General features: G+C 46.3%; 3 protein-coding genes across 7 annotated transcripts; 2 read left to right on the top strand and 1 right to left on the bottom strand.

The window, feature by feature from the left end:
* The first annotated feature begins 58 nt into the window (after positions 1-58).
* Positions 59-6,402, top strand: baiap2l2b (BAR/IMD domain containing adaptor protein 2 like 2b). Of its 2 annotated transcripts, XM_041069728.2 has the most exons (15): positions 59-1,000; positions 1,177-1,252; positions 1,490-1,576; positions 2,319-2,380; positions 2,470-2,541; positions 2,675-2,764; positions 2,930-3,061; positions 3,327-3,431; positions 3,712-3,814; positions 3,994-4,201; positions 4,323-4,388; positions 4,712-4,920; positions 5,024-5,051; positions 5,151-5,194; positions 5,393-6,402. In XM_041069728.2, exons 1-15 carry the CDS (start codon positions 947-949, stop codon positions 5,416-5,418), a joined length of 1,362 nt encoding a protein of 453 aa, XP_040925662.1. In that variant the 5' UTR covers positions 59-946; the 3' UTR covers positions 5,419-6,402. The 2 variants fall into 2 exon arrangements, with proteins under 2 accessions (XP_040925662.1, XP_029030976.1); XM_029175143.3 differs by having other exon boundaries at positions 4,712-5,051.
* On the bottom strand, positions 6,124-23,344 carry pvalb7 (parvalbumin 7). Its single transcript, XM_029175422.3, has 5 exons — positions 23,130-23,344; positions 7,287-7,355; positions 7,058-7,187; positions 6,872-6,981; positions 6,124-6,718 (listed from the first exon to the last, which is right to left on the bottom strand). The coding sequence occupies exons 1-5, from the start codon at positions 23,131-23,133 to the stop codon at positions 6,693-6,695; spliced, it is 339 nt and encodes a 112-aa protein (XP_029031255.1). The 5' UTR covers positions 23,134-23,344; the 3' UTR covers positions 6,124-6,692.
* Positions 11,303-27,731, top strand: ncf4 (neutrophil cytosolic factor 4). Of its 4 annotated transcripts, none has more exons than XM_041069767.2 (10): positions 11,303-12,731; positions 13,159-13,243; positions 13,322-13,481; positions 16,636-16,706; positions 17,306-17,433; positions 18,921-18,969; positions 23,266-23,364; positions 25,384-25,535; positions 25,663-25,728; positions 27,443-27,731. In XM_041069767.2, the coding sequence occupies exons 1-10, from the start codon at positions 12,700-12,702 to the stop codon at positions 27,648-27,650; spliced, it is 1,050 nt and encodes a 349-aa protein (XP_040925701.1). In that variant the 5' UTR covers positions 11,303-12,699; the 3' UTR covers positions 27,651-27,731. The 4 variants fall into 4 exon arrangements, with proteins under 4 accessions (XP_040925701.1, XP_055364236.1, XP_055364237.1 ...); XM_055508261.1 differs by lacking the exons at positions 11,303-12,731; positions 13,159-13,243; positions 13,322-13,481 and adding exons at positions 13,689-14,726; positions 14,940-15,134; positions 15,908-15,995; XM_055508262.1 differs by lacking the exons at positions 11,303-12,731; positions 13,159-13,243; positions 13,322-13,481 and adding exons at positions 13,689-15,134; positions 15,908-15,995.

The raw sequence follows: 27,731 nt of genomic DNA, 5'->3' as shown, positions 1-27,731 counted from the left end.
GGTGATGATGTAATATTTGATGACACTGCCTTTTTGAAGGAAAATGTATCTACTGCTGAGTAGAGCAGCCAAAGAGCGTCCTCACAGAGTCCTGTATCTACAACATGCAGTAATAATCAAATTCAACAGGCGTCCTACTGATTAAAAATGTAATTTTAAGTCTTTTACATATTTAATACAGATTAAATGTAATATTTACAAGATTTCTGCATACTAGAAATATGATATCACAATATGCATTTATGTACTTATGTAATTAGAAACAGAAGGAGAACGAGATGTAGTTTAGACTTTAGACTACTTGTAACTACGTACTAAGAGATAATAAGTAAAATCCACATTATTAGTGGTGTGATATTGTGCTATATGTTTTCTTTATAAATGTTCATCTCAAAATCATTATTAACGGTGGTTGCATCAATATTGTTTAGTTATTATTAATATTTAAATTAATAACTAAAGTCTAATGTAGTGAAATTGTCAAACGAAATTTGAAAAGAATAAAGAGATGCAATAAGTTTTGATGTTATAGTGAGTGCTACAGTTTCAGCCTCAAACCCTGAATGCTGTTTGTTTTAGACTGAGATTAAAGTATTTCAAGGCAGCCGTTGGCTTCACTAGATGTGAGGCCGTTTCAGGTGTGAGTCTACGTCACAGCTTGTTGAGCAGCTGGCTGCACTTCTTTTGTTTCAGGCGCTCCGATCAATAATTGATGTGGCCCGGTCATATCGGTGGCACCTACTCTCTTCTCCCTTCTCACTCACTCTTTCCATTAAAAATGCTGACGTAGAACATGTCCAAGCTCATTACAAGCTGAGAAAACAAGGGCCAGGGAGGAAAGCGGTGTTTTCAGAACTGAGCAGACAAGCTCTGAATGGGAATACAGACTGTCTTCTGTCTGACATTGATTTGAAGTTGTGTCATATATCTATTGAACCTGGTGAGGATGTCGGGACCCAGCAGCGACCAGCTTCACAGAGCAACTCTTACTGTGTATTCGGTGAGTTTTGGTGGATACTTGTTCTCTTCTTATAGGATCTGTTCATTGAACTCATAGGTTATGTATTCTTTCAAATGAAAAATGAAGTTCTAAGTCACAGTTAACATTTTCTGGTTTGTTAGTCATGTGTTTTTTTGTGTTTTTGGATATGAAATGAATTTGAATTTTTACTGTAGAATCTGATGGAACACTTCAACCCAGGACTCGAGAAGCTTGTAGCTTTAGGAAGCAGCTATGTCAAAGCCTTCCAAGGTGAGTGAGTGACCTGTAAGTGAATTAACATATGTCTGTATGAACATGAAGCAACACAAAACACACAGTCGAATCTACATCCACAGTCGTGGAGACATTCCTTCACTGAAATCCCACATAACACATGAAATAGTACTGTTACTGGCTGTGATGCTCATAAAGTACCAACCATGTCGTGCTGTGATAATCAAGGCTTGTCCACATGTGTCTGTTTGTGGATCCGTTTGTGTGCTGCAGCCTTAGCGGTGTGCGGTGAGGCCTACTTCAGCGCTGTGGCCAAGATGGGTGACCAGGCTCTCCACACGCTTTCATCGCGCTCTCTTGGTGAGTGTGTGTGTGTGTGTGTGTGTGTGTGTGTGTGTGTGTGTGTGTGTGTGTGTGTGTGTGTGTGTGTGTGTGTGTGTGTGTGATTCACTATCATTATTTCCATTACAGGCTTCCCTGTAATATGTTGCATTTGCATTTGGATTTGCAGAGAGATATTATCCTTTAGACGTGACCAAGCACTTGTTAATGTCAAAGCTAATTTCAAAGCCCCATCGCACTGTTGCATCCTAGAAACCACAACCCTACAACCACATCCTCTCCTCTCCTCCTTCATATCAGTCTGTGTGTTGGCCTGACTGCATTGTTTCCACGAGCCTCACTTTCACCCTGGCTCCATACAGTACATTAGCATTGTTGCTGTAGCAGTATTAGCAGTATTCTAACACATCCCCACTGTGAGTGTGTCCTCAGACATCAGTGTTAGCACAAGTTGATACACATGGTTCTGCTAGGTTGGTTCACTAAGAAGGTCAGGGAGCCACCGTGTGACCAGGGACCCTATTGTGTGACAGCCCTGAATTATACATAGGCTCAGTCTTTCAGCTGCATGCAATTCATTACCTCAAACACAGTCCATGACAATAGACAAGACCCGGGGTAGCTCTATCATAAAAGGGCCAACTTTCCACTGTCTTAGCAGGACAGCTACTGTAGTTAGAGGCAGAGAGTATCAGAAAGCACTGCTGGATTTATTCAACTAAATTAAATTCTATGGAATAAGTGGTTTTCTTTCATCCAGGGGATGTGCTGATCCAGATATCAGAAACACAGAGAAGGCTCACTGCAGAGATGGAGGGCGTGGTTGGTATACTCCTAACCAAAACAGGCAGCAATATAGATTAAAACAAGAGTCAGGACTTTGCTGCCTAAACATTGTTTCTCTGCTACAGTTTCGATGGTTCCAGATAGAAGTGTTACAAGCCATGGAAAAGAATGTCAAATTGGACGAGGAGTACATCGATGTAAGTTCACAGACGGGAACCATGATATTCTATTTTGCTCTCTCCTAAAGTCTAAATTTGCAATCCAGTGTCCAGATGGATAAACACACATGAAGCTTCCCACTTCAGAGTTCTGTTTGTGCTTGTGCTGCAGGGGAGTCGTAGAGTATATGAGCTGGAGGTGAGGAATCAAGCAGAGGCTCTGGAGAAACAGCTCAGACGAGGAGCCTACAGAGACTCTCTGGTAGTTACGCAGCATATGTTCCTTATGCAGATTTATACAATAACACTAATGTACAGTACATTCTGTTCACACAATATGCAGCTGTTTACTGTATCCATCCAGGGTTCTTTCCTTTGTACCACTGCTAAGTGTAAATTGAGTTAGTTCTTCTTCGGTGTCTTTTAGGAGAACACTGAGTACATGGTGTACCTGAAGCAGAGCCAGCAGGAGATACTGAAGGAGGAGGAGAGGAGGTATCGCTTTTTGGCAGAGAAGCACTGTGGCCTCACTCAGTCCCTTCTGTTCCTGATAAACAAGGTGCACGTGCAGTATGAACACACACCTTCCCCTCACAGCGACCGGTTAGGTTAGAGTCTATGGGTAAATAGATTAAACACTGTGAGGTGTGGTTCAGCCAACAATCACTGTGCTGTATTATTAACAGTGACATGTCTTAACCCACTATTGCACTATTGCTGATTATCTAATGTGTTTTTATTGTTTGTTGTCTCATCTTTTAAAGCATTTCTGTTTTGTAGCTTTTGCTGATCATAGATCGCATAACTTCCTTCTGTGTTGTTAGACCGGTGCAAGTCTCCAGCAGAAGGCAGATGGGTGGAAGGAGAAAGTGAATGAAACCAGAGGATCTAGGCCTCGAACCCCCACACATGTGGATCAAGAGCTACAGGTAACACTTCACGAGGTTAGCTGTTTAAGCTAGTCTTTAGTCAACATTATTCCTCAGACAGTCTTGGCTTTGGACAATAGTGTCTGAATGGAACTTCAGAGGGATGACGCTAGAAATACTGTGAATGGGGTAAAACAAAACAATCGATACCAGTAAAACAGTTCAGTCTAGAGAAAAGGAAGATTCTAGAATGTGTATTTGTATGTATTGTGTACTAGTTTTCACCTACAGTAATAATAGTGCAGCGGGTGGTTTACCTTCATGTGCTGTTCCTGACCAGCTGCGAGGCTCAGTGAGCTCCCTGCTGCAGACTGTGGCCAGAGATGAAGACATGTCCTGGGCCAGGAGGGAGCAGCAGGCGCTGGGCAGAGTGCCCTCTAGAGGTCGGAGCTGGAATGTCCTAATCAGACTTCTGCTTGTAGAGTTCTATTCTTCTCAATAGTTAAATCGCTCTATTTTTTACATGAATCTTTTTAGTCCCACGTGAATTATAAAACAGAAAGCTCTGTTTGTGCCAAACATTTGTTTGACTCTGTGCTTGTCCATTTTCCTCTCTTTCCAGCACCATCTCCTCTTCCCAGTCGCTCTCGCTCCAGCTCCGTGGGGGAGTCTCTAGGTCTGGGTGGAGGGAGAGCCATGAGAGCCCTAGTCTGTCACCCCTCGTCATCCAACCCCAAACTTCTGCCTTTTAACAGGGGAGAGACTGTCACCGTGCTCGTCCAGGAGCCTCGCAACGGCTGGCTGTATGGTCGCACTGACAGCAGCCTACGGTGGGTGATGATTTATGACCATGAAATCTCATGTCACAATCCACTGTATGAAAATACTTTATATAGCAGTATTAGTGGAAAGCAGTACTTCCTAAAGTGGCTACTGTCTTATCTCCTCCAGTCAGGGCTGGTTCCCAGCTGCTTATGTGACTCCTATTGAAGATGTATCCAACACTTTAGCAATAAGGTGAGAATCATTGTCAGTCTAAGCAGGAAATGTCAACAACAAGAATCTTTGAGAACAATTAACTTTTAGAATTAGTGTTACGGATGTTCGTGTGACAGCTTCCGTGTGAGTTTTGCAGACATACAACCTGCAAAGCTTCCTTTGTAACAATAGTGAAGCATACAGTTGCTTTTACAGGAGCACTGGTCTGTTCCAGATTCTAAATGTTTTTAAGAGACTGCTTCGTAAAATGTCTGCAGTAACAGCTAAAATTCATGTTTAGGTTGCATGCCTGTAAATCAATTATTCACTTATTCACTAGCACTAGTTTTTTGACCCCACAGCGGTTCTTTAAAAAGTCACAGTATGAACAATCTGCTGGACCCTACTGACACATACACTGACCAATCAGAGAGCAAAAGCTACGGTGACGTCCCGCCCCCGGCCACGCCCAACCGTAGAGCTTCTGTAGAATGCCATCCGATTTCTCCTCTTCCTGAGAAGAAACTGGAGCCAGATGTGGAGACGAAGCTGGAGCAAACAAAGAGCTACAGTGAGCATCCACCTCCACCTCCTCCACCTCCACCTCCTCCACAGAGTCAGAGTCTTAGAGTGGCCGCTGCAGATTTTCAACCAATCTCACCCCTTCCTGACAGGAGGAGTGAAACAACATCGGATGTCCAGGTACCACAGGCTGAATCTAATAAGACTTTCTTCACATGACATGCCAAACGCTTGAGTAAAGTCTGCTCTCGGTTCACTAACCCCATTGCCCTTTCTTAGGCATTGTCACCTCACAGCACACCTGAAAATCCACTGTTTCCCAGGTAATTCTTCTTTTAGAAAAATCTCCATCTCTGACGCGTGTTCACCCCCTGATTGGGGTTTGGTGTCTTTCCAGTCTGTACTGTGTATACACTGTATGTTTGTGTGTGTGTGTGTGTGTGTCTCTTCATTTGTGTTGGTAGACAGCGGATGAGCATGTGAGGTGTTGAATAACATTTTCCATCATCCTCTCGTTTCAGAGGCACAAACCCATTTGCTACCGTAAAGCTTCGCCCCACAACGACCAATGACAGATCTGGTCCTCAGATCCACTGACCCAACATCACGCACACATGCTAGCAGGGTCTGTAAACGGGCCTGCTAGTCTGGATTAACCTTAAAATGTTTGTCTTTAAGCCACATGGAGAGAGGAAGGCTTTTATACAGAGTTTGATATTATCAATTTACCAAAAGCACAAGTGAAGCTCTAGAACATCTAAATAATTCAATATCATTTCCTCTATTTGTACAGCATTTAAATATTTATGTCACAAACATATTCCACATTTGCTTCTTGTGATAAAAATATCTACGCAAATATTTGGTAAAATGTTCATGTTAGTTTTCTCACTCGCAGCTAAATCCTTGTTTCCAGATTTCTTATCTTTAGCTGTTGCATGCGGCTCCAGCACCTTTTTAGCAAGTCAACTTTCCTAAAGGTTATATTTTTATTATAAGCTGATAATAGTAAATGCTTATTTGTCCTTTGCTCAGTTGTGTAGAGGTCACAAAAAATATTGAATTTCATCCTAATTGTAGAACAAACCCAACCTGACTCCTGGTTTTCCATATGTTTAAGGTCCCAGTTTCTAACCTAGGTGTTGTACTTTTGCAATTACCTCGGCTGTGGTGGTTTTCCTGTATTTTAGTGCACTTTGTGTGTTGATCATTAATTGTGTTTGTTGTGAGTAACCACAAGTAAAGAAACAGCTCTTACTCACTTTTTTATTACCATTTCTTACTCAGATGTCTTCTTCTGTCTTCACAGCTTTTCATATATATCATTATATTTTCTACATCATCTGATGGAGGCAGGGAGTGATGAGGACGAAGGGATAGAGGAGTGGAGGTGAGGCAGAGGAAGGTGAATGAGGGTCGGTGGGAGCAAAATGCACTGATATGTGAGCATCTAGAAGTAAAAGCAGACAAAATACACAACCTGAATTACACAGAAAAGAAATTAAGATTTAAGGAGTCTTTATAACATCTACACCACATACAGCACTAGCAACACCTGTTTTGAAACCACAAACTATCCTCATCAGTAATCAGTAAGAATATTTCTGAAACCCATACAGCATAAGTGTTTAAATAGATCAACAACATGGTAAATGAACAGGTGCATGTGATGCCTGAATGTTCCTCCTCCTGGTTGCTCTCCATCGGCCTGTTTCTGGCCAAGCCGGGGGTCCCGAGGGAGATGACAGGAGGTGGCAGGTACAAAACATGAATGCGAGGACAATAGGGAGGGAGCAGAGAGAAGGGGGTGTCCAGCTGCTCCTACTCATGCACCAAGGCCTCGAACTCTGAAAAAGATAAAGAAGAACCTAATTACTATTTACTGACACAACAAATGAACAGGCCATTCAGCAAAACTGATGCTACTGATGAGTCAACTTCTGCTCTTTGCCCTCTTTCCTTTCTGCTCAGCTCAATCGTCATGGTGGGGTTTATGTTACCGTCAATGCCAATCTTGCCGTCTCCGTCTTTGTCTGCGGCCTCGAGGAAAGCTCTTGTCTCAGCATCAGTCAGATCTCTGCCTTCCTTGGAAAAGCCCCTCAGTACAAACCTGAAAGAGGCAGGAACGTGAACGGACCTGGTGCATGTGCTCTGCTCGACTGCTCCTTCATGCTTGAGTTTCTTACTTGAGCTCTTCCTCCTCTATGAAACCGCTACCATCCACATCCAGAACCTTGAAGACCTGCTTGACGTTCTCAGCTGACATGGCCCTCATTCCCACCATTTCAAAAAACTTTTTAGGGTCAAATGTTTCTGCTACAAAAGACAAAGCAACAGGCGCACAATGTCAATGAAGACAGACAAAGTATGTGTCTGTTTTGCTAAAAATATGTCGACTCTACAAGACTGACAGACCTGCAAAGGCATCAAGAGCCTTCTTGATCTCCTCAGCTTTCAGCAAATCTGTCATCACCATTTTTCCAGCTGAAGAAAAGCAAAGTAGAAGTGAGAGAAAGACAGAAGACAGCGATGAATGTTAAGTGTTTCAGGATGGTTTGCTTGTTCAATATAGCCATAAATAAAATATTCTTCTAATCAGATGACGTAGACGCAGAGGAGCTTGACCCTGAGGATCCTGGTAGGATTACATTATTACATTATTAGCACAACAAGGGCACATGCACACGCACGCACACATATACAGTACACACATATACAGTACACACATATACACACACACACACACACACACACACACACACACACACACACACACACACACACACACACACACACACACACACATATACAGTACACACACACACACACACACACACACACACACACATACAGTACACACACACACACACACACGCACACACACACACACACACCCTTGATCCTTGTACTTCCATGGAAGTGAGGACCTCCACTGACATAATGCCTCCCTAGCCCCTTAACGCTAACCATCACAACTAAAGGCAGACTTCTAACCTTTGCTCTGATCCAAACCAAAACCAAACATATTTTTGTTCACTGCATCAGCCTGTAGATGTCAGCGCAGAACTGGAGGCTTCTTGTGAGTCCTGTTCACCGGCTGAGTTCTCAGAATGAGGTGCTGTCTTTTACCTGCGTGTATGGTTTTACCCCAGAATGGAGGTGTTGGTGACCTAAATGATTAATTCTGTTCCAGCAGGTTGGTGTGAAGGATCACTTGACTTACTGTTTGCAAACGTCCTTCCGAAAAACGAAAAGCGTTCATGTCCTTCCCCAACATCTTTGAATTTGAGCTTTACAGATGATAGCTGAGGTTAAAGAAACTCTCCTGTAGTCAAGAGGCCAAAGCTTCTATCAGCCTCAATCAACCTCTATCAACCCTTTGCAGTCAGCTTCTTCAAACCCTGAACGAGACCACTCTGCTCTCTGAACAAATATGACCGCTTTGATGGATAAGTGAGGTTAGACTTTCACACTGTGGTACTAGTGCTATTCATCAAATCACAGAGACTGAAAGTCAATCCTCGCCAGTGGCTGACTATAAATAAACACCAGAACAAAACCTGAGTTGCCTCAGCAAAGTGCCCTTACTCCTAAACTCTCAAACATTTTTCTGAAGGAGGCAGAAGCTGTTTAAAAGTAGTTGTGTATTATTTCTAAAGCCAGTTTTATTTGAGGAGGTGGTAGTTGAGCATCTGGACTTCTGTTTTCAGGAGGGTTCAATTATAATAGTAACAACATTTCAGCTATGCATTATCCTTACTGTAGACATATGCCATAGAGCATCAACACCTGTTCATGGTGCCACATGAGAAAACAAGCATTAGACCGACTCCTGCTCCCAACATTACATTTTACAAACTATCGATGATGCAGAGAAGACAATGAAGAAGGGAAACAACACTTTGTGTTAGAATGTGGGGCTTCATCCTGCACAAACATGCATCTATGAAACCTGGGATCCATTTCCAGGGCACTAGACCTCAGTTAGAGTATGTTTCTCCTGTTTCACTCTCCAGGTTCGAATTATTATTTTTTATATATTCATTTATGTTTATTTAATTATATTTACACTCCTGCAACATTTAGCATTCATCTTCTGTCTTACTGTACCTTAAAGAAGGAGAAGATGAGTATACCAGAGGAGAGAACAAGGGCAAGATGACAAGCGAGTGAGATGAAAACAGAGACCGCAGGTGATGGAGGTAAGATGAGCAGGTTCACGAGGAGGACACTATAAGACTTTAATAGCCGCCTCTAAATAACACACACTAACCCCAAACACTCCCACTTACCCACCACATCCTCACCTCTCAGTTTTCCCTCTATTTTGAGAAAGGTGGGAGGTTACAAAGACAAGGGCCACACACCATCTTTGCAGGACTGAGAGGTTGCACACAGGCCTATTAACAATATATATAAACATTTCTCACTTTCTGATTTCATTTACTTTGTCGTCATGTTGTAAAGTCACTTACTGTACATCACAGCTTTTGTTGCTCTTGAACCTAGTGAAGATTTTATTATTTATCCCAGTAGTTGTTGGAGTCCAAAAAAAAATAAAAGCAGTTTTATATTTATCATTACACAAACTGCAAATTAAGCCTCACATTCCTCAGTGGAAATGAATGAACAAATAAACAACAGTAAAATAAAATAAAACACACTAAAGAAGCTGAAGTAGCTGGACCTGCTATATAATTTACACTTCACACACAAATTAAGTCATTACGAGCAGACAAAGGACTGAAACAGAACTGCACTCAGCATAATAAGAGCAAGACTTGTCTCTACTGAATTAGCTGTCAGCGCTGTTAGCGCTGTAGAGGAGCAGCATCAGGAGACAGGGAGGACAAACACTACATAGAGAAACATGCCGATAAATGAGATCAAATGAGCCAAGACAAGACTGGAGAACGACTCTTAATGGTGATCACGTTAAAGTATTGATGCTGTTAACACGGGCGAGAGCAGAATAGACAAACAAAAGTCCTATAAACCAGTAAAAAGTGACAGTGAAAGAGACATAACGCTTCATAAAGTGGAGGATAATGACAGTCACAGGCAGAGAACAGGAGGAAAAGGCATCAACTGTGTTCATAAGCACCAACTGACAGTCGGTCGTCATGGCAACGAGATACAAGCCACAACTCAGCATGTGTTATGGGTGTGCAGCATGTGACGGGACATCCCTCGTCTATTCACACACAGATTACACAGACTGGCCCTAAATATAAGCAAGGGGGGACCCAGCGTCTGCACTGACTGCAGTAGTCACTGAACCTGAGCAAACGCTTGGTATAAAAACAAGATCCAGGCTATAAAAGACCACCAGACAGCTGTATTACAAATGGCACTACAGTACAGGTTTGATTCACCACTGAAACAAACCGTTTATTAGTTCGACACACCACCTGGTTTAGACTTAGACTCCATCAGGTTTAGACTTAGACTCCATCAGGTTTAGACTTAGACTCCATCACTAGAGCTCCATCAGGTTTAGACTTAGACTCCATCAGGTTTAGACTTAGACTCCATCACTAGAGCTCCATCAGGTTTAGACTTAAACTCCATCAGGTTTAGACTTAGACTCCATCAGGTTTAGACTTAAACTCCATCAGGTTTAGACTTAGACTCCATCACTAGAGCTCCATCAGGTTTAGACTTAAACTCCATCAGGTTTAGACTTAGACTCCATCACTAGAGCTCCATCAGGTTTAGACTTAAACTCCATCAGGTTTAGACTTAGACTCCATCAGGTTTAGACTTAGACTCCATCACTAGAGCTCCATCAGGTTTAGACTTAAACTCCATCAGGTTTAGACTTAGACTCCATCAGGTCAGTGAAGCCAAACACCTGTACAGGTATGTAGGTTGCCATGTGAGCTGCAGCAGTTATATAAGGAGGAGGACGATGGCCTGTCAGACCTGTCAGACCTGTTAGACCTGAGCTCCACATTCACCTTATCTAAAGATGGTTTAGGATGAGATAGAATAGAAAGTAAAGGAAAAGCATCCACTTCATACGGGTGCTTTTTTAAATAGAATGACAAATAAAGACAAATCACTGCAGGAGGAGTTGTGTGTAAACGGGTTCTGTGTGGTTGTATAATAAAAGAAAGTAATTATAACAGAATCAACTTTTCTGTTATTCAATTATGTGCATGCTATTACTTGTATTGCTAATGTATATACAGTATACACACTGCATCTACATTGTCCTTGTCCTCTTACATTCGTCATTCCAGGCACTGATGGGCTTTTGAACAGGCCGAATATGATTAGCTTTCAAAAAAGCCAAAAAGCTTGTGTCAATTTCATTATCAGTGTTTGTCGTATTTGGAGTTAGTTACACGTGCATCAAACTCGGTACACACACACACACACACACACACACACACACCTTACATTTCATGGCTGCTGGTGCGTTTTACGAGCAGCGTTCCATCTCAGGCCGAGTGTGGTATTAACTGAGTAACTAAGAAGTACCTGCTCTTTGTTTCAGTCTCACTCAGATGCTGACACTTTTCTCAGTGTTTGTGCAGTGAGCAGCAGATTTGGTCATAAATCTGAAACAACTAGGCAGAAGACTACACCTCCAGCATTAATTAGAACAACTGGTAGGTTCTTGTGTTCAATCTGTTTGGACAGTTTAAATAAATACCTGCCTTTTACTGCCAGTGGATAGAAAGAAGTCACAATGATCACAATCAGTGTGCGTCATCTCAAACACACAGACAGGCTGAGCTCACTTTCTCTTTCTCTTTCTCATGACATTTTATGTTTAATGCACTAATCAAGCTACATTTAGTCCCATACGGCCCATAAACCTTCCTTTAAAAAGGGTGAATCCTTCTGGAGTCATTCACCAGCCTTCGCTGCCTGTTTGCAGTTACGAGTCACTGTAAACAGCAAATGTAAGGTGAGAGGTCAACACTGAGTCGTGACAAGTCGACTTCACACCTGCATGTGTGTTAAACATTAATGAGATGATTATCATGAGATTAGAAGTGATGTGTTAAAGGAGGCGCGTCGGCGGGAGCTGCAGGGAAGGAGGAGAGTCTGTATCCTTAAAGAATGACCATAGGAAGGAATCAAAGCGTAATAACAATAAAAGACACAGAGAACAGTCAGAGTGAAATCACATGAAGTTTGCGTTACTTTATATTTACATTGCATATCTTGTGACTCCTTCTATTACTGTCTGTAAACCTGCACCACATTTCTAAAAGCAAAATCACTTTAACAAGACGTGCTCCTCCAGAAGCGGTGACCCTGCATCAAAGACTCCTACGTGCACCACCAACACACAAGACGCACAAGACGCACAACACCAGGCAGGTTTGAGCCTCCTCGCTCTAAAACACCAACCTGCACAGTGCACCCAGTGCACCCAGTCTTCCCAGTATAGTCAGTCAGGCCAATCTGTCATGTGTTTTCCATAACCTTTAATGAATTCAACTGTGGTTTCCAACACAAAAGCATAGGAGCATCAGAGACTTGTTGTGAATCAAGCCTTTGCTGCCACGTCTCAGCTTCACACATTTACCGTCTATAATCAGATCAAATAGAAATAATACTCTGCCAAACGTCATCAGCTGACTAATTGGGGTTGTTTTTCCGCCCATGCAGTCGCTGACAGAAAACGCTACTGTAACTTTGCTCCTTTAAGCGGAGCTTTCTCTTCCTGCTTGCGGGTTTCCGCATTGTTGCGCCTGCGTCGCAGCTCCAGGTGCAGTCCGCGGCCAGTGCGGGTGTGACCGGCGTCTCCGCGCGTCTGCTGCAGTGGGAACTCAACTGTCTCCGCGTGTCCAGCTCTGTGCGCCACAACATGGCTCTGCCGCAGCAGTTACGAGATGAGAGGTGAGTGCGCTGATTTGCGCCAAAGCACCTGCTCAGAACGAACGAGTGGCCGCGGCTGCGGCGCGTTTATCGCTCTTAACTGACAGTTACTGTATAAGGTTAACAAGTCTTGAGCGATCCGGGTTTTTGTTCATGGACATTTTCTGTACTAACACAAAACGTGATGTTGGTATTTTGTCATGCTTCACTTTACATTTTCTTTGATCCTAAAATTAGTTTCTGAGGTCACAATGAAACTAGAGGCGCCCGTGCAGATGTTCTGTGCTTCTGGTTTCATCACTAAAGTAGAACAAGTCAGAAGTTTATTCAGTTATTTGTTCTGTAGCTGTGGTTCGAACATGTAAAGATCTTTTGATGTGTTTATTTTCTCACATGACAAAAACGAGAAACTAGAAATCATAGAAACGTGCCCTGATATGTTTGTTAGTGACTTCGATCAGCTGCCGGACAACGTCCCTGTCAGCGCCAGCATCGCTGACGTGGAGGAGAAGAAAGGCTTCATCGACTACTTTGTAAGTTCACAAAGTCCAACCTTTGACTGAGCCTGGATGTGCTCTCACACTGCTTTCTCTGTGTTATTCCTCCTCCAGTTGTTTGTTATTGAGGTGAAGACTAAAGGAGGGAGCAAATATCTCATCTACAGAAGGTACAGAGAGTTCTTCAACCTGCATCAGATCCTGGAGTCCAAATACTCCCCTGAGGACCCGGACCGACCCGGGCCCAACACCTGCGTGCTGCCGTCTCTGCCGGGTGAGTGTCGCGACGCAGACCCACCCCTCATCCATGACCCGAACCGCGCGGTTCTCTGGGCTCCAGTCTCCGGGTTCAAGTCAGCATCAGCACAAGGATGTGAGAAAAGCTGCTCGTGTTTATTTGTCTGACACAGGTTCAGCTGGAACCAACCGGTCCAAGCTCCACGCAGCGTCTCTGTGTTGGTGGAGGTGGAGGGTGCTCCTTCCTGTAGGTTGCAGTGAGTGATGTAAGGCTTGTGGTCACTGAAGCTTTAGGCAGCAACGATCCTCTTTCTAAACCTGAGCGTCTCTTTGGCTCATAGTTCATTGCAAAACTGCTGCAATGTCTAATGAAGTCAGGAGACTTGTGATGCGTCCGTCCGTCCGTCCGTCCTCACGTTCTTATTGCTTCTGTGAGAACGGGTCTACTGTCCTTTTCAGGCCGTCAGTGGTTTGTTCGCTGCTGCTGACTGACTGCAGAGGAAACGCTCTCTTCGCATCATCTTCATGCATACGGAGCACACGGAGCACGCGTGACAGGCTCAGTTCACTGCTTGTGCTAGAGACGACGCATCACAAATGACTGTGAGCGCGTCACTTCTGCTGTACTGAATACTGCTGAATAACAGTGTCGCTTTGTCCTGTAATATTCAGCTTGCTCACGTCTGATTGGGTGAAATTAGCTTGAACAGAAGTCTCCCATGTGTCTTATTGCTACACTGCCTCCAACCTACATTCCCTCTACGTTTGTTCAAGGCGTTTTACAGTCGCCCACAGCAGCTCCACGTCCAGCGCACACGACCGACACATGTTCCAGCTCCTGTTCTGCCTGAAGAACTGGATTCCAGCTGCACGAATCGCAGGAACTGGCAAAGTTGTAAGGAGACAATTAGATGAAACTGAACCAGCTGAGCGCGTCTGGATATTTGAGCCGTTACTAAAGTGCTCAGAGGAGGATTTTGTCTTGAGAACCGTTAAACAGAATAACAGTCAAAACCAGTAGCAGCAGGTGGAGAAGTGTGCGTCGTGCTGCTTTCTGCTTAATGTCGGTCCATACGTTGTCACTGTGTCCGTTTGTCCTCTCGTCCTCTGCTCCCCTTTTATTCTGCAGCTAATTGCTTTCCCATAATTCTGTCTGTCTGGGAGTCGCCGTCCACGTCTCTATTGATTATCGCGAGCTGGAAACCAGCATCTGCACTAATAGGAGCCTGAAGGACTTTGAGTGAGAGGCTCGGACCATCGATTTGTGAGCGATGAGAGCGAGGTGTGTGCACAGTTCCACCGCGATCACTCCAGTTATTACATTTGGTGCATTGCGCAGTGCTGCATGTGTAGGATGTGCAGCATCTCATACGCGTTCTCTGGTTATTGAAGTGTTGGGGTTGGTTTCTGATTAAACCTTTGACCTTTTGCAACACACGATTAGAAGCTGTGTGTTATGTTTATACTGTAAGTCATGAATCTCTTTGTCCGGCAGCATCTCGCTCTAATCACAAACCACCAGGAATGTGATGAAATCCTAACGTTATGTGGGTGATCCTCACGCTGCACCTGGGGAGCTGTGTTCTGAATGGAGCTCTGCCAGCGCTGAATCTGAGCCGGTCCTTCAGAACAAGCCTTGCGCTGTGTCCTCCCTCACATTCTCCCCCCTGAGGTCATGTGTATGTGCCAGGTGAGGGTCGTAGAGACCATAGAACTGTGTGTCAGAATCACGTTTCACTCACAGGACATGAAGCATTCCTGCCTAGTTATTCCATCTACAACATGACAGGGAAGCAGTAAGTACAGTGCTCTCCTGCTGTTACACCACAGAATCCTCTTAAATATGTCATTTTAATTATATAAAACACATACAGTCTGATCTACCAGCAGCTCTGATCTGTGACATATTCCCTCATACCCAGATTTTCTCTCGTGTCTGAGCAGCTGTGATGCATGCAAATTATTTTATATTGTGTCATTTATCATAGTTGATTCAAGTAAAACCATTACAGAGCTCAATATCAAATTCAGCCTCATTTCGATCTCATTTTTATTTTCTGAGACAGCGGTAATTTATTGCATTTACTGTGGACGTGTTAGCATAAATTCTTGATACACTTTAAGGCTGCAGCTCTCAGTCACTTGCTTTATTAGGAAAGTTCTACTTTCCCACAAACTCTGATTTAGCATCTGCCACTGAGGAGTCTGCTGGATAATATTAGATGTGATGGGTTTAATTGCAGTGCCAGATCTCATCAGGATGGAAAGGGAATAAGAAAGACAAGGGGGGGGGGGTGATGGTACAGCAGCAGAAAAATAAGGGTACGGCTCTGTATTGTCCCATCAAACAGCTGCTGGCAGCTTTATTTTTATCTCTCAATTTATTTTACAAATTAGTTTTCTTGGTGTGTTTCGTCTGATTCGCTATTTTAACCACATGTATGTTGACTTACAACCAAACAGAACAAGAAACCAGTGTGTGACACAGTCAAGGTCAACGGAGCGTTTATTGAGTGGAGCCCCGGCGAGCAGGCGATTCATCAGCGAGCGAGTAAATGAGTGAATCTGTGTCTGCGAGTGGTCGAGTGAGTTATTGGGCTCAAGAGTGAATGAGATGAGAGAAATTGAGAGAAGCGAGAGGGCTGAATATTGTGGCCGAGGGTCATTAAGAGTGTGCTAAATCTGATTTAACAGCAGTGTTAGATGGCCTTGGGTGAAGGCTTGGGCTGGATTAGGGGCCTCGTCAGCGCGGACTGGACCGCTGTGATATTAGCGATGACGGGTAATATGTCTGAAGAATGATGTTCTCTTAAGGAAGGTTAGAGAAATAAAGACCATTTCAATTCCAAGTCTGGAAATAGCTGCACACGCGTTGCAGCGGGTTCAGGCGGAGACTGATGAGCGACTGTGCTCCTGCAATCAGCCGTGGACACAGACCACACCGTAATTATTATAATAATGTTGTCATTGAAAATTCCAGCAGCTAAATATGGAGATATGGTGCAAACAAAAGTTCCACTTCCACGTATGTGCTGCTAAATGACTAACTGTGTTCACCTGGGCTGAAGCTCGGTTAATACTGCATTCGTGGGATGTGACGTAGGCTTTAAATTATACATCTGACCTCAGGTCTGAACTCCAGCTTGACTCAGTGATTTCATTCCTACACTGTCTTTTTTGTGTCTCTGCAGGCAAAGTCTTCGTTGGGAACAAGCGGGAGATCGCGGAGAGCAGGATCCCGGAGCTCAACACGTACGTGAAGGTGAGGTTCTGGTTGTGGTTGTGGTTCTGGTTGTGGTTCTGGCCGTGCAGCCTCCCATCTCCTGCCGAGCAGTGGGTGAGCGATAGCGATGCTGTAGGTGGATAAGCGCTGACTCGGATCTTCCAGCAGCGGTTTGCAGATGGAGCTCCGCGTAGGCGCTGCCGCTCTCTTCTCTTTGCTCTGCCCTGTGCCCACATCACGTCTGACTGACTGTAGTTGTGGGACTTTTGACATGTTTCAGCGTTGCTCCATCGCTAAAAACACGATCAGGTTCTCTCTCTCCCACTCACTCACTTCTGATTTTTGCTCTTTTCCCCGCAACCTACATGGTTCTCACTTCGCCACACGCGCTCGCCTTCGCTCGCTTGCGCTTGGAGTCTTTCTGGCTTCATCTCCTCCTCATCCACTGCTTCCTCGCTTCCTTCCTTCCTTCTCGACCCCGGCTTCTCCTCCTCCATCCTCTCCTGCCGCCGCTCTTGTCTTTGACGGCCTCTCTGACTCTTTCCTTCTCTTCTCCGTCTTCCCCATTTTCCACTTCAAACACCGCTCCTTCATCTTTCATTCTTCGCCTCACGTTCCCTCTCTCTCTTCCATCCCAGAGGTTGCTGAGTCTGCCAATATGGTTTCTGCTTGACGAGAGTCTGAGGATGTTTTTCTACCAGACGGACCAGGACACGCAGCACCAACCGAGAGCCCTTAGGCGCCTGCGCCCCCCCACCCGCAAAGTGTAAGCTGTGGCCTCACCTGCTACTGTAGCACAGCACCTAGTTAGCAGGGCTCCGCTAGCAGCAGGGGGCCTAGATGTAAAGGAACCATGTCCACGTGTCATCCAGCACAAACCTTATCACTGTGTCCTGTTACTGATTATTCTGATCCCCAAATCACATTCACACAACATGGCCGTTAAAACTTCAGATCTGAAGGAATAATGCTCCAATTATGCAAAGCGTGAAGGTGAAAAGGTGACAGCCTTGGTGAATCAGGCTTAAAGCTGAAGTACCTGCAATTACTAATGAAGGAGGTTATTTATTCAGGTTTGGGCTCCACTTTGATTTGCATAGAACGTCTTTGTGAATAAAAAACTCCTGCAGAGCCCTGAGGAGCACCTGAGGTCCTCACATTATAACCGTGGCGTGTGAGGCATCAGATGCTCTGATCAAGAAGCATGAGACAAATGAATGAGTGTTTACTTCCTCTGGAGCTGCAGGTCTGTGTTACACCAAGCTGATCCAGGGTGACTCACACTGGATGAGAGCACTTTGACGGGACACATGGCTTCTACGGGACAAATGAGCAAAGATATTTTTAAAGAATCATTACCACGTCCCCGCTGAGGTGACTCTGAGGCGACTCCATCATATTTTTGGAGGTGGCCGTGTCACGGAGGGAGAAGCTGTCCTGTCTGAACACAACTGAAACTGGTTCACCTGAACTGGTAAATAGCTTCTTGTTCCAGTTTACTGGAAGCTTCTGTAGTGCTGCATGCCTTCATGCCTTCCACATGTTTCTGGAGGACATCACTGCATCGGTCCAGACACCAGTGGTGCAGCTGTGCATCAAGCCTTTGAGTTGTGAGGCTTAGATTCCCTCCATCGCATCCTCACATGTCTGTTTTACCTCACCCAGTGCGTGGATGGAGCCGAATAAAGAGGAAGCTGTGCGGCTGCAGAGGCGCTGAGGCGTTGGGAGAACAAATCCCCTTTCAGGGTCTACTTCCTCATTCACAACGGCTCATCTGGCCTCTAATTGGCCCGTTTCTCTGTAGTTAGGTTGCACCAGCAGGCGATGTGGTAAAGGGGAAGTCTCACAATAGGAGATGGTGCAAAGACAAACTCATCACGTCCTTTGCTTTTTGATTGTGACCTTTTTTGGATTCAGCTGTAAAAATTTGACCCTTTGTTTATTGGATATTTCCTCTTTCTAACGTTCCACTGTTCCTCCCATTGTTAAATGGATCAAACGCATTTTATCACATGTTTTATGGTGAAACCAGTCGATTGCCAGCGTCAGGTCACGGTCTGAGGCCGTTTAGCATCCGCACAAATGTATTTGGGTCCCGTCTCCAGAGCCGAGAGCTGAGATTTGACAGCGGCCACTGAGAGGTCAGCGTTTAGGGCTGCGCCGGGCCTTGAACGGCCCATTTCTGCCACTTGAGAGGAAATTGCATCCAGCACATGTTCTCTTACACTTTGTCTTCTTCTCTCTGACTTTCAGGAAGACGGTTAAGCCGAAGATGGAGCTCTTCTCGTCCCCCCGGGCGGAGGTACGTGCCGTTGCATTTTTTTGCTGTTGCTCTGGCTACAGTCTCCACGTCCACCCACAGAGTAACAACTTTTAAGTCTGACGCCCACTCACAATGCACTGCATCACCCCTCAGCATCGCATGTGATCCTGACAGCACCTCATGACTGACACACACAACTCAGCAGAGTCGCACACGCACCCACGTATCGACCCGTGTGACAAAACAGCCAGGATGGCTTCATTTGTCAAGTGTTGGCTAAGAGTTTTCTCCTCCCTCTTGTCTGCGACTCCGTCGACCTCATCAGTGGTTCCTGCCTCGCTTGACTTCCTTTTTTAATTTCTGTATCATGTCTCTGGTGTTATCACCCCTCTTCCTTCCCGCTCTTCTCCCCCGTTCCCACCTCTTGCCTTTAACTTTGTCCTTGTGGCTTCTCCTCCCTCTCTGTCCTTCGCTCCTTCACATCCTCTCATTTCTATTCCATTCACAGCCTCTGCTAAAACAAAGTTATGTTCTACGCTTGTTTTACCTTTATGTGGTGGATTGATGTGTCTCTGCGATGTGTAGATGGTGATTCAGCAGCAGAGACACCGGGTGACCTGCCAATAAACTGTTCTTTGTCCAGTCAGCACAATCCTGGACTGACCTTCAGACACACACGTTTTACCTCATTCTAGTTGTACTGTATGCGTACCTATAACAGCTGCATCTAAGCCTCTAATCATGAGTTGATCCCAAACCCTGGAACCTTGAAGTCTAAACCTTCAAGCCTTTGAAGCAGTGACGAAGCCAAACTAGAGCTGCTCTTACTCCTGCACACATGCTCAGTCATGACCGTGGTCCGTGTCTATTTTTAAAGTGATGCTGCCTCGTAGTAGCTATGATTATTAATGCTGTGTGGGAGTGATACTGCTGATAGTGCAGACAGATGGATGACAACCATCACGCTACTCCACACTTTGGACAAACTGCATGCAACTGTAGTGAAGCACTGCTATTCAGCAGGTGGCAGCTTTGACCTGTCCAGAGACGGACAGATGCTGCTTTCTCTGTTCAGATGTTCATTCACTGACTGACAAGTTGGAGATTCATTTATTCCTCTTTCACGTCACTACTTTACCCTTTCCTCCTAAACTCCACGCTGGTGTCTTCTGCTCCGTTGGCTGATCAGACCTGTCCTGTCCTGTATGTGCTCTGCTGTAAGGAAAGGGCTCCGTCTCTGTAACGCCAGTATCTGCAGGTGAAGTGTGTCTTTATGCAGCTCTTAAACCTGTGAGCTTGAACCATTTCAAACAGAAAAATGAACACTGAGCGTTGCACAAACACACTGCAGCTCTCCCTGCACACTCCAATGGTCTTTTATTGGCAAACTAAGAGCAACAACTCTCTTTCTCTCCCTCTGCCTCCCCTCTCTCCCACACAGAAGTAAAACACTGGTGTGCTCTACTCACGAAGCTGCCAACCTACTCAACGTTTTATTTTAGCTCTTTCTCTCTGGGATAAATGAGTGCTCCTCTGAGTATTTGTGTGTGTCTCTGCATGTCCTGCTGTCTGTTGCAAGCGGCCGTTAGACTCGGTCCAAACCGCAGTCAGTGCCGGCCGGTCTGAGCCCGACGGACCGGAGCAGGCACCGGGTATTTGTCACAGTGGAGCTGGCGGTTGCGCTGCACCACTTCACCGCACTCCACCTGGTTTTAACTCAGGCTTAGCCCCCAATGGCATTATGGGTAATTGCTATTGGCTGTGACCAAACAAGCTTCAAACGAGGTCAATGGGACGGCCTGCTTTTGGTTGGCACACGCTTTTAAAGCTTCACAAGCCGGATAAGAGAGAGGCAAACAAAGAAGCAATTATGTGCAGATAAAGGGTAAAACAGAGCCACGAGGCAAAAATGTCACATTGAACATCAAGCAGCTCTTATCAGGGTGAGGATCAGAGCCAGTATCGCCGAAATTAGATCCTTTTTTGATGAAGTAATACAGAGTAAAGTTCACTGCTACCTGTTTCATGTGGAGGCGACTGAGTGCTGCTGTTCCTGCCACAGTGGACCTGTTTCCACATGTTTCCACACATCTGTACTGCCTTTACACCTGTACTTGCTTCAGCAGCCTCTCGTTTTCAGAACAACAAAGGCACCAAAGGCTGAACCCATTCAACCCAGTGTCTCCACCCGCCAAGCACCAAATGGCAGACACACACAGGTAGCTTAGCAGGCGCTCTGCAAAAGCAGAGGAGCATCTAGAAACTAAAGGGCCACGTGTTGTCCTCTGGAGAAAACCAGGAGCCAAATGGAATCAGAGTCAGCGTTGCATTCGTCAGCCACCGCAGCTCGTGCTCATTCATAGCGGCGTTTACACGCATAGCCTAATATTATCCTTTACTCCAGGCCTTCCAGGAAGTGGGCCATCGCCTTAAAAAGCTTCATTAAACGTCAGGAGAGAGGAAGTCATTCTCATCTCCACCCCCTGTTGCCGCGCTAACGAGCTGAGGGTCTAACAAGCTCATTAAGGCAGGGTCGGCGCGAGTCTAATTGTGCCGGATGATTGCTCCTGTGACTGGTTGAACCCAAGGGCTGCGTGGCCACATTTAGAGAACAGCTTTTCACTGCGCATCCCAGCTGCACCGGCGCCAAATAGCCTGGACGGGCGGCGCCATGCGTGATGCGCCCTCCTTCAGAGCCGTCAAAACGGGCCCCTGCTCCAGTAAACGCCTAATTGGCTCTGACCACTGTACAGGGTTCTGCTCATTGACAGACGGGTCCAGATGGGAGTGTGTAGCTCCAGCACCAGCGTGGTACTTGCTGCATGTTGGACGTGTGGTGGATGTAGTAATTAGTATCGGGTCAAATATTGTTTAGTATCAGAGAGTTGGGCCAAGGTTTGGTGTGTGTCGTCTGTCATACAGCACGTGACATAACGTTAATGTAAAGAAACAGCGTTCTCTGTCTGCTGAACCCCAAACCATTGCAGTTTGGGCATTTTATTTAGAGACAAGGCAGCAAAAAATAGCAACACAATAGTACACGGATGGATTTGTCCTCATCCTGGATCACGTCCCGTTTGGAGTTTGTGCAGTGGCGAATCACCTCCAACACGTTTTCACACCACAGATAAACTGCAGCCAGCCGCGAATCACAGCTGTGACATGAGCATGTGTGGAGCAACGGATTAACGGCAGCCCGGGGTCACGGCGTGAGCCGGTCCTCAGGGCGGCTGTTAACCCCCCCCACACACACACACACACCCCTCCCAGCTTCATTAAGCCCACGTCTGTGGACCCGTGTTCACGCTGGTCTGGTTCAGGCAGAAGAAGCGTGAGGTCAACGAGATCTGACCTGAGCAGAGGTCTGAGTCACAGCACAGGTTGTTTAAGATTCTAAGCTGCTGCGTGTGTGCATTTCACTTCATTTATGTGAAGTCTGAACATGTTCTCAATAGTAAATGATTCTAATATGCACTTTTCAAGTAGAGAAACACAACAAAGGAGCAGTAAAAGTCCTTCAAGCTTCTCTGGCTCAAACTCTCACTTATAAAACAAGCAGCGTGTCCTACACCTCTGTTCAACGCTCACTTTTCTTATCTCCTCCTCCTCTTCCTCCCCCTCATCTTCACCTTCCTCCCACTGCTCCATCCACTCTGCGTTCTTTTTTGGTTCTGGCTTTGCCTCTTTTATTCTCCAACCGTCTCTCATTCCCAGCGTCTCCTCAGCATCTTAACTTCTTTTAAATCCACTAACTTAGTGTTAGCAGTGTGTGTGTGTGTGTGTGTGTGTGTGTGTGTGTGTGTGTGTGTGTGTGTGTGTGTGTGTGTGTGTGTGTGTGTGTGTGTGTGTTTAGGCTGCTTCATCATCTGTGTTCGAGGGCTCTCATTCATTCTAATGACTCTACTGGCTTCTACTTTAAATGCTAATTCTACTCTGACAGGCTTTTATTCTGGACGCACTGACGCTGACCACTACAACACACACAACACACACTTTCTCTGTTCACACACTTCTTGGGACACTTCTCATTCATCATATGTCACACATTTTTATTTGGTTTACGACATTAGGCAAAATTAATTACTTACATAACTTTAATTTTTCTTTTTGACTTTTCTAAAATTTAACTTTTCTTTCTGACTCATAAAAATCATTCATATTGTTATTACTATCAACGGTAAAAGTGTATTGAGTCTTACCCATCTCCTCTCACCGTCCCTTCTCTCTTTGTGATGAGTGTCCGTCTCTCCCCTCTCTCTTTCCTCTCTCCTCTCACTGACTCGTACGTGTGCAATTTCTTCTTTGTGTGTGTGTCGCTGCGTGTGCGTCTCCCAGGCGATGTTTGACTTTCGCGGCAACGGCAAGGCGGAGCTGAACTTTAAGAAGGGAGAAGTGATCTTCCTGCTGCGACGAGTCAACGCCGACTGGCTGGAGGTAAGAATGGAGATAAAGAGCGAGAGTGGAGGAGGAGAGGGGGGAGGAGAGAGAGAGGTAGCGAAGGAGGTAGAGAGTGAAGAACAGAGGATGAGAGAGGAGCGGAGAAAGTGGAAGGAGTGGGGGGGGGGGGATGAAAAAACAAAGCTGAGACAAAGAGAAAAGGCATCTGGACCGGGACCGAGGAGAGTAATGGAGCAAATGGCAGATGGAGGTTGGGATTCAGATCACAGAGCAGGAGGAAAACGAGCAGTGAGGCTGTAAATGAGCAGGACAAACATGTGGACACGTGTGTTTCCTGTGGGACGATCTGCAGCTCCATGTGTGGATGAACTGGATGTGTGTGAGCTTATGAGGGAACGCTTTCAGCTCCTCTGACACCTCACTAATGATCTTATCCAAAAATCTCATTTAGGTGTGATGCTTTTTTGGGAGTGTCCATTTGACTTTATTTAATACTTAATTTTCATTTAGTTAAAGCGTCTCTTCGCTTTAATTACAGAATATGATCCAACTTTCAGAGACTCATCCTGGCAGCACCTTCCCATTGTGAGCTGCCCTGCTCCACTTTCCCCTGCAGAAACACCGGCTCCCTGTCCTTATTGCACCGCGCACGTGTCCCCGTCCAAAACGGGATGTGGGACGTTTTAATTAGCTGCTCAGCATAAACGCACAACACTGTAACGTCAGTGGCAGCGGACAGAAATCCTGCTCCGTCACCGGCTGCTTGAAGAAAGGTCAGGAAACGTGTGCGATAGGAGTGTGAGGTGCTGAGGAGAGCGAGAGAGGAGCTGCGAGAGTGAGTGAGTGAGTGAGTGAGTGAGTGAGTGAGTGAGTGAGTGAGTGAGTGAGTGAGTGAGTGAGTGAGTGAGTGAGTGAGTGAGCGAGCATGCGAGCGAGCGAGTGAGTGGGAGAGAGAGGAAAGAGGTGGAGGATGACATGATGGGTAAGAATCAACATAGATGGAGGAGGATGCACTCCTCCTGCTCTGCTTTCTATAGACATCCACAGTCTGTAACAGAAAAGACGTGTGTGTTTATGCAACGCTGCCAGGCGCTCGCTCCTTCTTCTCTGGCATCCTGTGCTACAGCAGGAATAAGTGCTGTGTTTTTGGGGAGGATGAGGTCAATGCAACACTTAGAACTTGTGAACAGTTGACTGAGTGTGTTTGATTTAGTCACGGACAGAGCGGGTGTGGGTGGGAGACGTGACGAACACACATGATGAACGCCGCGAACGCACCCGGGGCACGGAGCCACAGCTGCTGCAGGTTCTGCAGAGAACGCAGCAAAGTCGCAGCGCGTCCGGTCCAGGTTCAGGTTCAGGAGTAGGTTCAGGTCCAGGTCCAGGTCCAGGAGCAGGTTCAGGTCCAGGTCCAGGTCCAGGTCCAGGTCCAGGTTCTGGTCCAGGTTCAGGAGCAGGTCCAGGTCCAGGTCCAGGTCCAGGTCCAGGTTCTGGTCCAGGTTCAGGAGCAGGTTCAGGTCCAGGTCCAGGTCCAGTTCCAGGTCCAGTTCCAGGTCCAGGTCCAGGTCCAGGTCCAGGTCCAGGTTCTGGTCCAGGTCCAGGTTCAGGAGCAGGTCCAGGTCCAGGTCCAGGTCCAGGTCCAGGTCCAGGTTCTGGTCCAGGTTCAGGAGCAGGTCCAGGTCCAGGTCCAGGTCCAGGTTCTGGTCCAGGTTCAGGAGCAGGAGCAGGTCCAGGTCCAGGTCCAGGTCCAGGTCCAGGTCCAGGTTCTGGTCCAGGTTCAGGAGCAGGTCCAGGTCCAGGTCCAGTTCCAGGTCCAGGTCCAGGTTCAGGTCCAGGTCCAGGTCCAGGTCCAGGTTCAGGAGCAGGAATGAAGTGGGCGCCGTGTGACAGTCACGTCACTGACTCCAGTTATGGCTCAGATAAATGAGCTCAGACTCTATGACTCGCGTGACTGCAGATGTGGAGTCCTGTTTGTGGCGGTGCTTCCTCTCAGACTCATCATCATCGTTCCCGTCCTCCAACGTTCCCTCACGCCGACTCTGTCTTTCCTTCCAGGGCACCGTAAACAACCAGACGGGCATTTTCCCAGAATCCTTTGTGAAGGTGATAAAGGCCCTCCCTGACAGTGACTCTGATGGTGAAGGTGGAGCCCACCTGTACAGCTGCCTGCACTGCTTCCTGCTCACCCCGGCTGGAGTGGAGGCCAGGTGTGTTCAGGCCCCATTCAGTCCGAGGGGCTGTGATGTCATCCTGGACCGACGCTTCGCACGTCTGCTGCTGCTGATGCCAGGACTGACGTCTGAGACGCTGAATGCTTGTGCTCTGTTTCCGCAGAGACGTGTGTGTGCAGGAGGACCTCAGCATCCAGCCGACGCACAAGGACCTGCTGTCGCGCATGAGGTGAGGCTCGAACCCTGCACCCGGTTGGCCTCACGGCTGCTTCCGCTGGGGTCGCCCTGCAGCTGCCTTTACTGGACGAGTGCTTGTGTGTGTGTCGTGTGTTTGTGCGCTCACTGCTGACATCCGAGGATAGAGGCACTGCAGAGGAAATGAGCGCGCGCAGACTCACACCTGTGGCTGAACGGCAACACTTTCCACAGAATGTGATAATGGAGAAGGAACCTGCCGAATCGGCTGAAAGGTTGGAGCGAAGCGAGCGTGTGACGGCTGCGTTAATGATGCGCGTCAACCTGCACATTTTCACATGAACAGAAATAATGAAAGCTTTTTGCTTCCGTGTTGTTCAGTAATTGCTCACGCGGTCTTTAACCTCCTCTTTGTAAAACTGTTATGAGGGTTTGACCTGTTTTAATCAGTCTATTTGAATAATTGGACAGAAATGACAGATTCGTATCTCGCGTCCACTCTGTTCAGTTCCACCTCATGTTTCTCGCTGTACTGAACGTACCAAACTTTGCTTCCTCAGTATTTTGCGTGTAGTTGTGATAAATCTCTCAGGAAGCAGAGAGTTCTTTCGCTCTCTGTACTAATGGACGACATATTTCTCCTCTTTGCAGCAGCAGACCTGCAAATTGCCAGTTGCCAATCAACAGAGCTTGTCAAATTGGCTCCTGGGACCTTGGACTCACGTGCACATGCTTATTACACCATCATGTCTGTGCTCCTCTTTTTATCTCTTTGGTTCTCCTTCTCCCTCGGTCTCATTATCTGGTAATTTAGATAGGTGAGCTCTGTGATGATTACCCCACCCCATTCATAATCAGTTCATTTCCGCCGCTTATCTGCTCATTATTGTTTTTCTGTGTTCGGGCCTATTGTGCCCTGGAGTAGGATGGATGAGACCCTGGTCCTGAGTTTTAATATGGCTCAGTGCTGATGGGGGGAGGGGGAGGTGGCGGCGGAGGAATGAGGAGACAGTCAGTAGGAAAGAAGAAGCAGGAGGGTTTAGAAACTAAAGGTTCAGCTAAGTGAGTTGATCCACACGTGAACTGGAAGCAGAGACTGAATTTGTCTGATCTCAGTCCGTCAGTGCTGGTGCGGCTGCAGGTCACGCGTCTTCGGCTTCACTGCTTGTGTAGAACGTGCGTGCTTCTTCCTCCAGGACTCGATAAAAGCCGTTTGCCTTTCTCTGCCGCGCTTCGCTGCTAATTGCAAAGCGTTGAATGCAGAGAAGGCGGTGCAATATCTACTTATTACCCATTTTCTTCTGCGCTGCACATGTTTTCCTGGTGATAATTCTCACGGCAAAATTTTAATTAAACAATATTGTATCAACAAAAGCCGTGTGGGGGCCGTCATTAGCTCGACTCTCACTGTCTTTATTGGCTTTAACATTCAAGCAAAATGCTCAATAAAACAAGGAACACATAAAAGGCCTTTATTGTCAAAGAATGTCCTAATGAGACCCTACATGAAAAGTAGAATCATAAAAACCTGCTGTAGAAGACATGAAAGCTTCAATTGTAAATGTGTGCGTTTTCACTGCGCTAACTTTTATTGCCCACATGTTGGAAACTACATTTTCTCTTCGCTCATTGTAACTGATCGCTTATTTGACTCACACAGACGTGAGACTCCTCCTGTACTGTACGTCGCTCGCTCGCGTGACCACAAACACCCTAAAACGCCTCCGTCTCGTCTGCGTCTCCCACAGAAACGTCTTCCAGCAGCAGGACATCGCCCTGAACTACCGCGACCCCGAGGGCGACCTCATCCGCATCCTGGACGACGAGGACGTGCTGCTGATGATCAGGGAAGGCAGGCGGCAGCAGGGCACAGTCAACAGACCCGTCAACCAGTTCCCATGGGAGCTCATAGTGACCGTGGCCTCCGACCTCTCAGTTTACAACACCGAGGCCTGACTCTGAGGTCTCCTCACAATATGCTCCCTCCTGATTCGTGGTCGATGCATTTCACCTATTAATAAACTAATTTAACAAATA

The sequence above is a fragment of the Betta splendens genome, chromosome 1 (assembly GCF_900634795.4).
Source record: "Betta splendens chromosome 1, fBetSpl5.4, whole genome shotgun sequence".
Classification (NCBI taxonomy): Eukaryota; Metazoa; Chordata; class Actinopteri; order Anabantiformes; family Osphronemidae; genus Betta; species Betta splendens.
The sequence above is the reverse complement of the archived record's forward strand: the minus strand, read 5'-3'. Positions and strand labels throughout refer to the sequence as shown.

Bases quoted from the DNA above. Each gene is read 5' to 3' on its own strand.
- pvalb7 (XM_029175422.3), bottom strand. The intron at 7,188-7,286 runs GTCTGTCAGTCT...TGTCTTTTGTAG, and splicing joins GGCTCTTGATGCCTTTGCAG to CAGAAACATTTGACCCTAAA. The intron at 6,719-6,871 runs GTAACATAAACC...TATCTTTTTCAG, and splicing joins CGGCAAGATTGGCATTGACG to AGTTCGAGGCCTTGGTGCAT.
- ncf4 (XM_041069767.2), top strand. From the start codon at position 12,700: ATGGCTCTGCCGCAGCAGTTACGAGATGAGAG. The intron at 12,732-13,158 runs GTGAGTGCGCTG...TATGTTTGTTAG, and splicing joins CAGCAGTTACGAGATGAGAG to TGACTTCGATCAGCTGCCGG. The intron at 25,536-25,662 runs GTGTGTTCAGGC...CTGTTTCCGCAG, and splicing joins CCGGCTGGAGTGGAGGCCAG to AGACGTGTGTGTGCAGGAGG.
- baiap2l2b (XM_029175143.3), top strand. From the start codon at position 947: ATGTCGGGACCCAGCAGCGACCAGCTTCACAGAGCAACTCTTACTGTG. The intron at 2,542-2,674 runs GTAAGTTCACAG...CTTGTGCTGCAG, and splicing joins TGGACGAGGAGTACATCGAT to GGGAGTCGTAGAGTATATGA. The intron at 3,432-3,711 runs GTAACACTTCAC...GTTCCTGACCAG, and splicing joins ATGTGGATCAAGAGCTACAG to CTGCGAGGCTCAGTGAGCTC.